Source organism: Galeopterus variegatus, unplaced genomic scaffold (genome assembly GCF_000696425.1).
Source record: "Galeopterus variegatus unplaced genomic scaffold, G_variegatus-3.0.2 Scaffold751, whole genome shotgun sequence".
In the NCBI taxonomy this organism is placed as follows: Eukaryota; Metazoa; Chordata; class Mammalia; order Dermoptera; family Cynocephalidae; genus Galeopterus; species Galeopterus variegatus.
Window position 1 is genome coordinate 124419 of NW_007726862.1, and position 16880 is coordinate 141298.

The 16880-nt window shown below is 36.4% G+C and overlaps 1 protein-coding gene across 1 annotated transcript in view; it reads right to left on the bottom strand.

Moving 5' to 3' along the window:
- MSH4 (mutS homolog 4) overlaps positions 1 to 16880 on the bottom strand; it is a 118953-nt gene that overhangs the window by 32878 nt on the left and 69195 nt on the right. Inside the window, exons 10-15 of the mRNA XM_008572061.1 lie at positions 14043 to 14107; positions 12152 to 12321; positions 10212 to 10348; positions 9129 to 9232; positions 7670 to 7794; positions 5768 to 5968 (exon numbers count right to left, since the gene is read on the bottom strand). Coding sequence (XP_008570283.1) covers positions 5768 to 5968; positions 7670 to 7794; positions 9129 to 9232; positions 10212 to 10348; positions 12152 to 12321; positions 14043 to 14107 — 802 coding nt within the window. The remainder of the gene's footprint in view (positions 1 to 5767; positions 5969 to 7669; positions 7795 to 9128; positions 9233 to 10211; positions 10349 to 12151; positions 12322 to 14042; positions 14108 to 16880) is intronic.

The following is a 16880-nucleotide window of genomic DNA, read 5'->3' on the forward strand; positions in this document are numbered from 1 at the left end:
GGGGCGGTACCGCAGGGTGTGTGGTCTCTGCTGAGCTTTCACCTCCTATGCTGGATGTCTCCCTGTTCTGCACGCACTGGGCCGGGCTGCTGGAATGCATGGAGGCACCGCAGAACGTGTGGTCTCTGGGGACCTTGTAAGTTTTCTGCCACTATTTTGTTGAATATGTTTTCAGTGCAATCTCCTTTTTCCTCCCCTTCTGGAATACCCATGACTTGGACATTTGAGCACTTAAGGTTGTCTGATATCTCTCTCAGATTTTCTTCAATGCCTTTGATTCTTTTTTCTTTTTTTTTTCTGCTGTGTTATTTCAAATAGCCCATCTTCAATTTCAGAATTTCTCTCTTCATCTTCCTCAAGTCTGCTAGTTAAACTCTCCATTGTGTTTTTTATTTCGCTAAATAAATTCTTCAGTTCAGCAAGTTCTGCTACATTTCTTTTCTCAGGGCATTGATTTCCTTGTACATTTCTTCTTTCAGGTCCTGTATACTTTTCCTCATTTCATCATGATGTCTAGCTGAGTTTTCTTGTATCTCATTCAGTTTCCTTAGAATTATCACTCGAAATTCCTTGTCAGTCATTTCAAGGGCTTCTTCTTCTATGGGATGTAGAGCTTGAGAGTTATTATCCTTTGGTGGTGTACTTTCTTGATTTCTCGTATTTCTGGTATCTTTTCTTTGATGTTTATTCATTGTGGCAGGGGGTTTCACAGTCCATAGGTTTGACACTATTATCTGACTAAGATGTTTCTGGGGTTACCAATCTGGTATGGCTACCTCAGTGACTGCTCAGTTGGCCTCTAGTGCCTTGCGTGTGTGGTTGCCTCAGATCTTGGGCCTCTCCGGGGAGCCACCTCTCTGTTCAGCTTGGACTTGGCCACACTGCTGGGTCTCGGGGCGGTACCGCAGGGTGTGTGGTCTCTGCTATGCTGGATGTCTCCCTGTTCCGCACGCACTGGGCCGGGCTGCTGGAATGCATGGAGGCACCGCAGAACGTGTGGTCTCTGGGGAGCTTCCCCTTCCCCTGCTGGATGTCTCCCTGCTCCATGCGCATTGGGCTGGGCTTGGGATGGAGCCGGGTGGCGGTGGTTAAGCCTACCTGCAGCTGGATCACGCAGTGGCAGCCCCCCCACAGGGTGTGTGGTCTCTGTGGAGCTTCTGCTTCCCCCACTGGATATCTCCCCACTCTGCACACACTGGGCTGGGTTGCTGGATCATGCGGCGGTGGTGTGGTCTTGCAGAGTTCCCACCTCCCCTGCCGGATGTCACCCTGCTCCATGCCCACTAGGCTGGGCTGTGAATGGAGCCGGGTGCCTGCGTTGAAGCCTACCTGCTGGATCATGCAGTGGCGGCCCCCCAGGGTGTGTGGTTTCTGCGGAGCCTCTGCCTCCCCTGCCAGATATCTCCCCACTCTGTGCACACTGGGCCGGGCTGGTGATGGAGTCAGGTGGTAGTGGTGAAGCCTACCTGCTGGATCGTGCGATGGTGGCCCCGCAGGGCTTGTAGTCTCCACAGAGCTTCTGCCTCCCCCGCTGGACATCTCCCCGTTCCGTATGCACTTGATGTTATGTTTTTATAGCTGCAATTTGGTTGATTTGTGGGAGAGAGTGATGCTAGGTACCATCTATTCCGCCATAGTTTCTGAGGCTGGGAAGTCCAAAGTCCATCTGGTGGTGGCAAGAGTGACCCAGGAGTCTGCCCAACACTGAAAACTTGGATAATTTTTCTCTTGGAATCAGAAATACAATAAAAAACCTGGCCAGTGAAGTCTTTGGTCCAAGTAGACAACCAGGCCTCACATCACTGTTGTCAGTCAGTGTTCACAAGTAACAAGATTCATGTTTTCAACAACTCAAATATCTAGAGACTACTCCCATAAAGTAAGTTCCGAAAAGAAAACTCCTTCTCACCTGCTCCAGCTGCCTCCTCTAACTTTGGTCCCTAGAGTAGCTTCTGACACATTAAATAATCTCATGATAAATGTTCTCTGAAAATAAAAAAGTGAAGTGATGGAGCCAGAATGTTAATCAGAACTGTTTGGCTCAAAACAAAAACAAAGTCTTTCCATTTCTCCAAGATATCAGGAATAACTTACTACTTTATTACGACTGTGCAGAAGGGTGGGACAGTTTGTTAATTTAGAGCAAGGATTCTAGAGTCAAGCTGCCCAGGTTTGAATCCTGGCACTGCCTCTTATAAACTACATGATCTTGGACAAATTAGTTCTCAATGCTTTGATTTACATATCCATAACACGGAGTTAATGATAATACTTACTTACTAGGTTTTCATTAGTATTACTTAGATAATTAATACTTGTATTACGATAATACACATAAGGTACGTAGAACAGTGCCTGGCATAGTGAACACTCAGTATCAGCTATTAGGGCAAGTGGAGTAGACTGAAGCAAAGGACTGATACTGGGTGATCTTGGGCAAGTCTTTGAGCCTTACTTTCCTTACTTCATAGACATTCAACCAACATTTATTGAAGGCTTACTGTGTGTTGGGGTGAATAAAACAGACATAAGCCCTATACTCAGAAAGCAGAACTTGGTGATTTCTTAAATACAACGTTCTTGCGGGGTTTTCAGAAGGATTAAATGGGATAATAAATGTGAAAGTGCTAAGTCTAGAATACAGCATACAAGGGTTCTTCAAAAAGTTTGTGGAAAAGTAGAATTAAAAGATAATATGGGCCGGCCCAGTGGCGCACTAGATAAGTGCGCCGCTTGGGAAGCGCGGCGGCGCTCCCACCCGAGGGTTTGGATCCCACATACAGACCGGTTCCCGCTCACTGGCTGAGCGAGGCGCGGGGGCAGCGCCAAGGGTTGCGATCCCGTTGTCGGTCCCTGGTCCGGTATGGGGGCAACACTGAGGGTTGCGATCCGTTGCCGGACACGGAAAAAGACAAAAAGACAAAAAAAAAAAAAAAAAAAGATAATATGAATCTTTCCACAAACTTTTTGAAGTACCCTTGTATATTATTAATTGATACCTGTTTGTATTTTCTCCTCTTAACCTCCACCAAAAAGATTCTCAACATTTCTTGTCTAGATTATTACAGAAGCCTCCTGGGTGGTGTTCTCCTTTGGGTCTGGTTCTCATCTATACACCAGCCAGAGTGGTCTATCAAAAGTCAAATCTGGGGCCGGCCCCGTGGCGCACTCGGGAGAGTGCAGCGTTGGGAGCACAGCAACGCTCCCGCAGCGGGTTTGGATCCTATATAGGACTGGCCGGTGCGCTCACTGGCTGAGCGCGGTGTGGGAGACACCAAGCCAAGGGTTGCGATCCCCTTACCGGTCATGAAAAAGACAAAAAAAAAAAATAGTCTTATCTGATCATGCCATTCTCTTGCTAAATTTCTTCAATAGCTCCCTACAGACTGCTGCTGAATAAAGTTCAATCTCCTCAGCTAAGTTCCTAAGACCCTTCATGATTAACTCCTGCCCATCTCTCCAACTTTGTATGTCACCACTTCTTTCAGTCACTCCTTGCTCTACAAAGCAAAGGAACTACAAAGCCTCTGGACTGTTTGTAGTTCCTTGGGCACATCATACTATTTTTTGATTCTGTGCTTTAGAACATGCTCTTTCTTCTGCCTGGAAAGATTCCTTCATTCTCATACCTCCTCTTTAAATTCATAGCATTTTACATACATTATTTCACTTAGTCCTTACAACAATTCTTAGAAGTAGGTACTCCTGTAATCTTTATTTGCAGATAGGAAACTAAGGCTTAAAGAAGTTAAGTAATTTGCCTAAGATTGCACAGCTGTTAAGTGAACAAGCTACATCTTCCTCCAAAGTCCATGTTCTTAACTTCCATGCCTTTCAAGTCCCACAGTTTCCTTTATGGTCAGGTTATATGAGATATACATATATATACTTTTAGGTGTTTTTGATGTTTAAGATGAGCAGTGACAAGAGAAGGAGATTAATTACCTTCAAGTATTTGAAGAACAATTATCATGAATAAAGACCAGATTATTCTGTGATACACAGAAGAACTAGGACTAATGAGTAGATATTATAGGAAGTCAGATTTCAATTCAGCATAATGAATGCTCTAACAATTAGAGCTGTCCGACAACTGGACAGCTTATTTTTTAAAGAACAGAATGCCTAGCTATTCAAATAGGAGTATTATGTCACATCTGAATCAGACAGTATTTGCTTATTTATTTATTTATTTATTTATTTATTTATTTATTTATTTATTTGGTAGCTGGCTGGTACAGGGATCCGAACCTGTGACGTTGTTGTTAGAAGGCTGTGCTCTAACCAACTGAGCTAACCAGCCAATCCCTGAATCAGGTACTATTCTTATAATGGGAGAGAAATTACCTAAGATGTCCTTTTAATTCCAATAAACTTTAAAGTCAATAAAATATTTACTCTTCATTCATTTATTCATCTCCAATTTTCTTTCCCATTACTGAGGGTGAGTTTACATTGTATCACCAATGTTGTTATTGCTGTGTTCTCCTTAAAATCCATTACATAACACCAGAGTTTCTCACCCATGACACTACTAAGATGTTGAGCTCAATAAATGTTTATGTGTTGATCAGTGGTGGAGGAGAAGGAGGGAGCTGTACTATGCAGTGTAGGATGTTTAGCAGCATTCCTGGACTCTACACTCCCCTCAGCTGTGACAAACAAAAATGTCTCTAGATATTGCCAAATTCCAGGGTTTGTAAATGGGGGACCAACACCACCCCTGATTGAAAACCACTGCATTTAGGCTAAGCAGCTCATCTCTGATTCATATACAGTCCTCAAAAAAACCCAGTTTACAGACATGAGTTAAGTTGTGCCTCCACATCAAGAAATATGTGACAATGTTAGGCTAGTGGCAGTCATTTATGCAGTGACATGCATGTGGGCACGTGCGTATGTGTAATATATTAATGCCTGTAGCCAAGTTATTGGCATCCCTCAAATTAAGAAAAATGTTTTCTCTGCCCAATGATATAATTTTGGAAAAATCTCACGTGGGTTATTAAAAGCAGCAGCTTATCCTATTCATTTCACTTATTCTCACAACAAAGTTTGTTTTTGAAACTGAAATAATTATATAATTCAAGTTAGTAATAAGTGATACAACATTAATAGTTATAGTAAGAAAGTTTCTATTTCCATAATGTCCCACTGTATTAGTACATTTCTGTTGCTTGTAAAAATACACAGAACTGGGTGATTTATACAAAAAATGAAATTTATTGCTTACAGTTTCTGAGGCTGGGAGGTTGGAAGTCCAGGGAACACATATGGTGACAGCTTTCTTTGGGGATGATTTCAGTGACAGCAGATCATCACATTGTGAAATGGTGGCACAGAGAGAGCGGAGACTAACTTTCTCATGCACTCTCCTTTTAAAGCCCCCAGAACCACACCTCTGACCTCCACTGCTAATGCATTCACTATAGCATGGTCCTGCAATCTAATCATCTCTTCAAGGCCCCACCTTTCAATTATAATCGGATTTTACACCCTCAGCAGTTACAGGGGGATTTAAGCTTCAATTAGGTTGGGAGGAACATCTAATCTACAGCACCCACAAAATTTTTAATGGATGGAGCTTAATAGATACCAAATAGTAAATGTTATGGTCTACATACTAGACACACTATTATCCTCTTAGGTAAGAGAATCTGCTCCAAACTGTTCTTGGGTTAGTTAGGCATCTGGACCTACAAACATCAGACACAAAAATTTTGAAAATAAGCAGAATTGGTAACTATAACGTAAAGCCATAACTTACCAATCTGGGCCATAATCTGACAAAGAGCAATCTGTTTTAAATATGTGGATTTCCCACTCATGTTTGGTCCAGTTATGATCAAGAAATTACTCCCTTCTGTAATATAGGTATTGTTGGCAACAGGTTTTTCCACAGATATTTTTTCAAGAATAGGATGCCATCCCTGTTTGATTGCTAAAGTATCAGTAAACTCTGGCCGAACTGGAGAAAAAAATGAAATGGTTTTGAAAGATTAATACATTTATATCTAAAGATTTTGTGGACTGTATGTACTGTGTGTACCTTCGTGATTTTACTAGGTCAATTTAGGACAATAACATAAAGGTATTATCATAAATCCCTACCTAAATCCCTCTAAATTATAATGGACACACTCTAATCACTACATACTTTTATTCACTTCCAGAGAACTCTAGAATTTAGTTCCTTGTCACCGTCCTGGGTTCCAAAACAGTTGATAAAATTTTTAGATTTGTAGGTAGTAAAAAAGAACCCAGGCGCCACTGATAATACTTTTAGAATAATAATTGATTATAGATACTATAGAATTGCACATTTACTTACCCTCCCATAAACAATACTCCAAATTTGACATACTTAGCTTTTAAAATGAGGGATAAACACAGAATAAAACCAAATAAAAAGTAATTTTCTGCCTAATCCTTTGGAGAAATTTTCTTTAAAAAAAATTTCAGAGGGTAGAGAATATCAGAGCCAAAAGATTTGTTAATTTATACAAACAAATAATGATCACATCTCTATAAATGCCACCCAAGGTGGAGGGAGGAGGAAGAGAGTAGAAGAACAAGTGAAAACTAAAATGCTGCCTCTAAAAGAAATGAGACCTCTAAATACAATGCATGGATAAACTTGAAAACATTCATTATAAAAATGAGGTTGATTAGAAAAAAATTTTTAAGCATTTTCCAAAATTCATTATTTATAGCTTTGGAGTTTCAGAATGCTTCCTCTCAAAATAAAATGAAGTAATATTAAATTTCTTAGTAGTTCAAACTACAAAGAATATTAGAATAGCAGATCCCTAAAGTAAGGTTTTGACCCCAAAGAAGATATAAAAGATTAAAAAACTTTGGCCAATGAAATACCAATGGAAAGCTAATATTTCCATAAGAAATAAGAAATATGAAAAATATCTTTGTAAGATAATTTTCCATAAAAATATATTAATATAATATTTTGGAAATGTTACTGCTAATTTTAACTAGAAATTCTAATGTTTTTAATGTTATTAAATCTACAATTATTCAACCATAATTATCACATGCTAGTTCTATAAATTTGCATACTGAAGTATAGTTATTAGTGAAAAGTTGGATAAGAAACTTCAAGGGGCTAACTTGAAGTATTCATTCAACATTAGAAAATTACTTAACATTTATATTCAAGGCCTATTTACAGACTTGGGATACAAAAATAAGTGACATAATTCCTGATCTTGGTATGCTCACATCTAAGGAGCTAGAGGATATGCTCACTTTGAGATTCATTTCTCTGTGCCTATTAGTATTCATCACACTGCTCCTAATGAGTATTCAGATTTGAACTTTATAAATTCGGATTATTGTCATTTTCACCAAGAAGACAGCTCTGCAGTCTTTCTTATTTGGGGAACCTTTACAGTTGCTTGCAGTTTTTTTTTTTTTTTTTTTTTTTTTTTTTTTTTTTTTTTTTGATTTGCCAGTTTCTGAGTGGATAACTTTTTGGCTTTTCAAAGAAATTTTGAGGGTAATTTCACTTTCTTCATTTTGTGTCTTAGTCTAGGACCATAGGCAAGTGGCTGTATTTCAAATAAGAAATTTAAACCATTTATAATTGTTACTTAAAATTGTTTGAATACAAATTTCATTAAGTAACATGTTTATTCCAAAGAAAGTAACTTACCATAGTCAGAAAGAGTGCAAGCATGAGCAAATGACAGCAGCATATCCAGCATCGACACAGTGTCAGACAGTTTATATAAGCAATGAATATATTCATAAATCTCACTAAGCAGTTTGCACACTACCCTGAAAGTACATGTTAGGTAAGACATGTAATAATGCTTTTTAAAAATTGACACAGTATAATTGTCAAATAATATTAAATTCACTGCCTGAGGTAAAATAATATCCACAGTTGAGTTGTGCAATACAGATAAAGTCTACCTTTAAATTGTTTCCTTTTTTTTTTTTTTTTTTTTTTTTTTTTTCCGTGTCCGGCAACGGATCGCAACCCTCAGTGTTGCCCCCGTACCGGACCGGGACCGGCAACGGGATCGCAACCCTCGGTGTTGCTCCCACGCCTCGCTCAGCCAGTGAGTGGGAACCGGTCTGTATGTGGGATCCGAACCCTCGGGCGGGAGCGCCGCCGCGCTTCCCAAGCGGCGCACTATCCAGTGCGCCACCGGGCCGGCCCTAAATTGTCTCCTTTTTAAAGATGAGGAAACTAAGCTTCAAGGTCACAGAAACTTAGTGGCAAAGAATCCATCTTCTGGTGTATTAATGCTATGTTTTTGAAATGACTGCTTTTATTAAGAAAATAAATTTTTATTAATAAAAATACTTTATACAAGTCAAATCAAGCCTTCACTGTACTCGGACAGATCCCATCTGCTAATAATTTTGTGTTTTTGCAAATGTCAAATTCAACACAAAAGCTATTATGTATTTTCTCTCACCCATTCCTCCTTTCTCTCTCAAATGCGCGCACACACACATCTGAATAACATGAGTATTTAAATTTTTATGTGGCAGAGTTTTATGTGATATATTGCAAAAGTTTTCCCTTTACATGGATAAATATAAACCCTAGTTACGATATATTATGTCTGTGATCCATGTCCTGAAATTGTTTTGAAAGCCTAAACTTTCTCTATATTATCTCAGCCCACCAATTCTAAATATTCTACTTCTTCTTTCTAGCTGTATTGTTACTGTTTCATGAGCAGCAAAAGAATTGGCAATATTGTGATCTTGCTATAGAAGTATCAAAGTATGAGAAATTGAAGGCTTACAGACCATAGGAAAATAATAAACTGAATGAAGCCCAAAATAAACCCATGGTGTGCTAAGTTCTACATCACGAACTTAGCATACTATAGAAGTATTGGTGAAATGCATATTATAGAAGTATTGGTTACAGTGGTGGTTTTTTTCATTTTGGGGGGTTGTTTTGCAATTACACTTGCCCTGAAGCTTCCATGAGGCTCAGTGATCCTAATCACAATGATAGACTTTCTTTGCTAACATTCACAATTCTACAATTATCTGCAATCAGACAAAAAGTTAATTAATGAAATTTATCATAGTTCCTCAAATTAAAACAATTTAATTCAATATTCAGATACTTCAAATGCTCTTACATATAAGTCATGTGATAGATTTCTCGCAAAGACTCTTGGCATCTTTCATTCATTTTAATTAAATCTGCTGATGTAAAGCTGTAAGAATTTTTCACTTTAGAAATCTGCTAGGAAATGAAAAAACAAATGTCAAGATACATGCACACTCCCATGAAATAAAACATACAGATTTTAAACAGAAATATAGGTATTTAGAATAATCACTTTAATTTTTGAGACAGAGTATCATAAAGAAAGTTCTAAATAATATTTGTGAAAGATAAAAGGAATATCATTTCAAAGGATATATAAATCAGGATATTTTTAACCTAGTCTACCTGACATGACTATTTTGACAGGTCTTAAAATGGCCTTGTAGAAATGTTAAAACACTGCATCTCATTACCAAATAAAATGCATGATGGATATCAGTGACCCTCACTCCATCTCTGACCGGTCTCAGCTCTTGCCCCCTATCTGAAACTCAACTCAATCTCCAACCCCATTACTGAATTTCAACTCATTCTTCACTTCATCCTTCCTTCATTACTTGATAATACAGTACTTATGGTTTGTTTTTGTCAAGAGGTACTCTCTGGAAGCAGAGAAAGCAAAGATTAGAGTGGGTTAGATTTTCCCAAACTGGTATATTGTGGAGGAGTAAATATGTATGTAGAAAAAAGTATCTCCATGGCCAAAGATTTGGAAATATTAGACTAACAAAAGGTAAGCAGATTTCTTTACTTCTGGACTTTTAAAACCATTAATAGGCAGATGCTCCTTGAGAACTACCTAAAACAGGAGTTGGTGCAGTATTTTCCTAAATTCTTTTATGAAAAATACCTTCTAGACTTTCTTCATATTCCTTTTTTTCTCACACCAAACTCCTAGAACTGTGAGAAACACTGAGTTTGGTATTTCTCCAAAAAAGTTTCTAAATCACTCTCAGATTAGTGTAGCTGTTAGGTGAATGGGAAGGAGTAGAAGCAGCAGCAATGAACAGAACATTCAGAAATCGGCATGTAAAACTCAAGTGTCTGAAAATATATAGATGTAATTCTGCAAAATGAGGAAAAATAATTTCCTAACTGCTCTAGAATGAACCTTAATAAATTCTGAAGGAAGTTGGTCACTGGGTAGGGCTGTACAATCTGTAGTCATCTGGATGAAAAATCCTCGAGCAGAGCTAAAACTTGTCCTTAAAGGAAGACTATATTTTTCTGCAAGCTGTGCTATCATTCCTAGTGACAAGAAACAAGAAAAACAAAAGCAAAACAAAACTAAGGAAGTTGTTCAAAGAGTCACATGACTTTTTTCTTGTTATTTTATACATAAATAGAAGATCTTGTTACTCTTTTAAATTCTAAAAATTTTTAATGTCTGAAAGATGTGATTATGTATTTTTTAAAAAAGCAAAACAAAACAATACAAAGGTACTCATTCTGACAGGCATTTTTAAAGGAAAAGAAATTGTAAAAATTAAAATGAAATCATAGAATGAAGACAATTTTATACTCTCTATGGTAGGAATATTAGAGTTATTGATACGTTATTCATTCCAGTTTTTAAAAAAGAGAACAATCACATAAATTATTGCAATCATTAAATCACAATGAGAAATTCCCTCTATAAAACATATTTTACAAAATAAAATATTACAAAAAGGAAATGATTCATCATATAAAATTCCTAAAACAATTCAAATCTCCCTATTAATATCACACTCACTACAAAGCTCTAAATTTATATTTCTAACTTGACGATCATTAATACTTTGAACATTACTTGAAAAAAACTAACATCTACATTACTCAAAACTGTTCCTCCTCCTAATTTTCCTGCTTTTCTCAATGGCACCACTATTCTCAGGCTAGAAATCTCAATTAGCACTTAATTAAGTGCTTATTTAATTACCATACGTACTTAATTATTAACTCCTACCAATTCTTCCTTCAACTTCTGCATTCTTTTCTTTTCATATACATTGTTATCACTCTAAATAATACTTTACTAACTTATAATAGTTTAAACTGGTCTCCCTGTCTCCATATCTCCACCGAAACTCATTCAATAATTTTCTTCATAAATTTCACTCCTCTTCATTCTCCTTGGAAAAAAGATCCAAACTCCTCGCCGGCAAAGACTAAATTTTGGTCCCTAGTCTACGTATTTTATCTTATCTCTTAATGATTCTGTAAGGAAATGTCCTATTCCACCCTAACAGATTTCCTCACTCATTCCTTGAAGTTTCCCTGTGCCTCTCTACTTAGGCTTGTATCACTGCCAGTGGATGGAATTCCTCTCTAGGTTATTCCATGTACTAAAAACCTTCCAATTCTCTATGCCTCCACACCTAATCAATCTCTGATCCCTCTAACCTGCTGTATTTTTCTTCATAAATTTTATATCCGTGTGAAATTATATGATACACATGATTGATATATATCAATATGGATATACAGGCATATGCATGTATATCAATACACATACATGTACATAAAGCACATATATACATGTATATACACACACACAGATGTATGCTTGTGTGTGTTTGTTTCTTTATTGTCTGCCTCCCCTACTATAAGCTCCATGAGGAAAGGGATTTTGTCTTATTCACTATGTATTCCCCATACCCAGAACAGTGTCTACATGTGGTAGGAGCTCAAAAAATATTTGTTAAAAGAATTACAAGACTGGCTCAAATGGTACCTCTTGTAGATAAAAATAATATCTCTCCCTCCACTGAAACCTTTCAGTATTAATGCCCTGCATTTTTTATGTAAATTATACACTATGTTGTATGAAGGTAACTCTATATTTAGGTTTGGAGAAAAGAAGAGACACATTATAATACTTTGACATCTTCATTTTTTAAAAAAGTTTCCTTAAATTGAATGTGTGTTAACCTTATCTGTTTTGGTAACAAAAATAAATTTAAAATATGCATGGCTAGACATCACCAGTAAAAAAAAAAGCATACCATGTCCTAAAAAGTTTGTTTTATTCCTAAAAAACAGAAAAACTTGCTCAAATAAACAAATTACCTGCTATGTCATCTACAATTTCTGTATATGTTCTTCTAGCTATGTCAAGAAATTCATTTATGTTAGACTTCACTGCATAGCACTTCTGAGTCCTCATATTCAGGCATCCTTTCATGTATCTTGCATCATCATTAATCACTGTTTTAATCTTTTCAAGTATGATTACAAACCTAACATTAAGGCAAAAAAAAGAACATTATAGGAAATAAGCCAAACAGTTATTTTAATTTGTAATTTGAATCACAGTTAATGACAGCAAATTTTTGTAGAAAGTTATTTTTAAATAAATAATTAAGCAATAAATATTTAAATTCACATAAGTTAGAGCTGTGACTATGTCAATTTTAAACTATTTCATCAGTCAGGACTAGTCTAAAACACTATGAGGCCCCCAAGAAAAACTCTACATCTGCTAATAATCTCCCAAATCATACATACTGACTGTGCCTATGAATACAAAATATATCTATAAAGCAATCCCACTACTGGGTATATATCCAAAGGCAATGGCATGTAGTGGGTTAGAAATCTTGATTCTATTAGACTGTTTTGTCATTATGCAAACATCATGTTGAAGAGATACCTGCACTCGTATGTTCACTGCAGCTCTACTTACAATAGCCAAAATATGGAACCAACCTAAGTGTCCATCAATGGATGACTGGATAAAGAAAATGTGGTATATATACAGAATGGAATATTATTCAGCCATAAAAAAGAATGAAATTCTGCCATTTGCAGCAACATGGATGAGCTTGGAGAAAATTATGTTACATGAAATAAGCCAGACAAAGAAACCAAAATACTGCATGTTCTCACTCATAACTGGCTGCTAGGAAGAAAGGGAGGGAGGGAAGGAAGGAGGGAAGAAGGAAGGAATGAGGAAAGAAAGAAAGAAAAGACCACAATAATACATTGAACTTTCAGAAGGAGAGAACAAACCTAGGGATACTAGATCGTATAACTTGGGATACTAGAGACGGGGGCGGGGGAAGGAGGGGGGATTGGGAAGTGATAGGTCAGGCAAAGGGCATAAAGAAATATCATGATTTGTAAGAATGAATATGCTAATAATAAATTTAAAAATTTTAAAAAATTCTGGCTTCATGTTCATTCACTCAATAAACATTTACCTACACCATGTATCAAGCATTGTGTTAGGTGCAGGAATTCAAAGAAAGATAACTAATGGTCTCTGCCCATAGTAGGGGAAAGGGAAGCTAAACATATATTGTGAGATAGTATAACAGGTACCTCACAATTATCAGTGAGCAAGTGCAGTGATTATGTAAGTCAGAAATCTAGTAACACCTATTTTCCTAACCATTTTTTAAAAATTCTGATTTGTATTTTATTTTTAATTAAGCTGGTTTTATTACTAACTTCAGTTTGTGGCCTTACACAGAGTATAAATCTTGAATAAATAAAATAACAGTTCTTATATATAATAAATCTTTTCCATCAAGAACCAGGGTGCATTGCTAATAATTTAACAATATTAAAATTAAACTGTATTTAGATTTAATTCAATAGTTATATCTACTATTTTTTAATTATATTAGGTCCTTCACGATTTAATAAAAGAGAAGAATATATTTTTATATTTGCAAGTTTTTCCATGGAGAATGGCTAAAATAAAATTAAAACTACATGGATTTCAATTTTTCATGCTATTCCAATTGTCCATTAACACAAATTATCAATGTTTTGTTACTTTATTTATTGTACTTATAAGATGAGATGTTTAATTACAATTTTAATGAATAGTTTAAAAATTCTGTTAGCCAAAACTCAAGTAAGTGTTCTATAGAGTACTAGAGTCTTGAAAATCCGTTATGATCAGGAAGAAAGGGATAATATAATATTTTATTAACAGTTGAGTGGCAAAGACCTCTGGTCTTCCAAGGAACCGTAGTAAGCTCTTAATAAAGGTGTGTTACAGTTCTTCAGAGAAATCTATTAAAGAACAAAATAAAAAATGGTTAAAGATAATACATTATGACATTATTCAAACACAGCCTTTTATATTTAATACTTTACAGTTTACCAAGTGCTTTCTTGATTCATTTCTTTCATACATACTCACAAAAATACTTTAGCCATATGGGTGAAGACAGATGGTATCCTTAGCATTTTTTAGATAAAGAGGATATGACTAATAAGTGCCATCCACTGCTTCACTATTATGACTTTTATTTTTCTTGTCTCCCAACTAATCATTAGCAACCAACTACAGTAATGCATCTCTTAACAATAGGAATAGTTCTGAGAAATGCGTGATTAGACTGTTTTGTCATTATGCAAACATCACAGAATGTACTTACACGGGGCTGGCTGGATACATGCGGTAGAGCACGGTGCTGTTAACACCAAGGTCAAGGGTTTGGGTCCCCATACTGGCCGGCCACCAAAAAAACACAGGAATGTACTTACACAAACTTAGATGGTATGGCCTACTACACACCTAGGCTATATGGTATAGCCATTACAATCTTATGGGACCACCATCATATATGCAGTCCATCATTGACCAAAACATTGTTTTGCGGAACATGACTATACTTAGAGGTAGGTAAGCAGCTCCTGTTGCACATTTAGAGTACCCTACCTATAATTCCAAAATTTGGTTATACATACATTAAACTAGAAAAGTGCTTTGTATATTTATAAATAGAGCAATTTCTCCATTCTTACAATACAAAAGTAGAAATTTTATTTTGCTTAATGTAAAATATTAGTGGCCACTAATTGAATAAACAGAAAAAGGAGAAGAAAACATAGTTAACCTGACCTTTACCTCCTGTTTTAGTGTGATATAAGGCAATGGCATGTAGTGGGTTAGAAATCTTGATTCTCATTTGATTTTAGAATAAGGCTTTTAGGTAAATACATATAGGGCAAAAGCCCTCGGATAAGAGACCAAAGTCTACAGATAGAGGGCAAAAGCCCATTTAATCAATTCTAATTAAGTAATGTTGATTCTCATTTGATTTTTAGAATAGGGTTTTTAGGTAAATACATATTGAGCCAAAAGCTCTTGGAGTAGGAGGCAACGGCCTAGAGCCAGAGGGCAAAAGCCCATCTAATGAACTCTAATCACTGCTTAGGTATGGGATTGTATACTTTAATGATTTTAGAGCGAACGGGTGGTTGTCATAATGATACTGTTAAGAGATTTTAAGAATTGCAGAAGGAAAAGATGTGAAAAAGTATATTTGCTAGGGGCAAGCTGTCTGTTGGGAGAAACTTTAGAGACAATTGTGCTTAGATTTTATCATAAGAATGTAACTTTTGCTTAAGGAAAGGTTATACTTTAGATAATGAGCCAGTTTGACCAACTTAGCTATTCACTAAATTGTACTTAGGAATATCACATTGTTAATTTTACTGATGTCACTAGTTTCCATTGCTTAAGCTAGATTTCAGATAACTTTTGTAACGCTGCCCATGTCCTTGTGTCCTTTTGTAATGATTTAATAAACTGAATTTTCTTGTGAAACTTCCTTCTCTTTACAATAAAAAACAGAAGCTAACTTTGAACAGGGGCTGTTCCCATTTTCTGTGGGATACAGACACTCTGGGCTTCTCAACGCATTGATGTTGCTTTGAGTAATCCATTTGCGTCTCCGTTACACAGAGAGAAGTGTAACAGTGTCAATAACTTTTTTTTTCTTATGCATAGAAAAATAATATGCATATACTGACAAAAACTAGAAAATTCATAGAAACATAAAAAAATTAAATCACTCATAAATCTACTACACTTCCAAAGATAAATACTTGAAATATTATGGTATATTTCTTTTCACTACCCGAAATTAAAAATTTCATATCATTGTACTCCCTCCACTTAATATTACAGTCTAAGAACTAGAAACTTTTCATAGCAAAAACTTTTAATAATTCATAATAGTCCACCAGGTGGAAAGCAAATAGTCTCTTCCTCTGATTATTGGAGTTCTATTCTATCTATAATTTCTCACTAATATAAATAATGCTGCAATGACCATTGTCCGAGATAAATCTTGTTCAACATTTTTTTTTAAAATAAATTTTATTTTGTCAATATACAATGTGGTTGATTATTGTTGCCCACTACCGAAACCTCCCTCCCTCCTCCCTCTCCCCACTCCCACCCAATAATGTCCTTTCTGTTTGCTTGTCCTACCAACTTCAAGGAATTGTAGTTGTTATGTTTTCTTCCCCCCTCCCCCCCGGTTTTTATGTCTGTGTGTGAGTGTGTGTGAATTTATTTATTTATTTTTAGCTCCCACCAATAAGTGAAAACATGTGGTATTTCTCTTTCTGTGCCTGACTAGTTTCACTTAATATAATTCTCTCTAGGTCCATCCATGTTGTTGCAAATGGCAGTATTTCTTTCGTTTTTATAGCTGAGTACTATTCCATTGTGTAGATATACCACATTTTCCGTATCCACTCATCCGATGATGGACATTTGGGCTGATTCCAGCTCTTGGCTATTGTGAAGAGTGCTGCAATGAACATTGGGAAACAGGTATACCTTCGACTTGATGATTTCCATTCCTTTGGATATATTCCCAGCAGTGGGATAGCTGGGTCATATGGTAGATCTATCTGCAACTGTTTGAGGAACCTCCAAACCATTTTCCATAGGGGTTGCAACATTTGCATTCCCACCAACAATGTATGAGAGTTCCTTTTTCTCCACATTCTTTCAAGGAATATGTCCATTTTGTAAAAGCTGTCA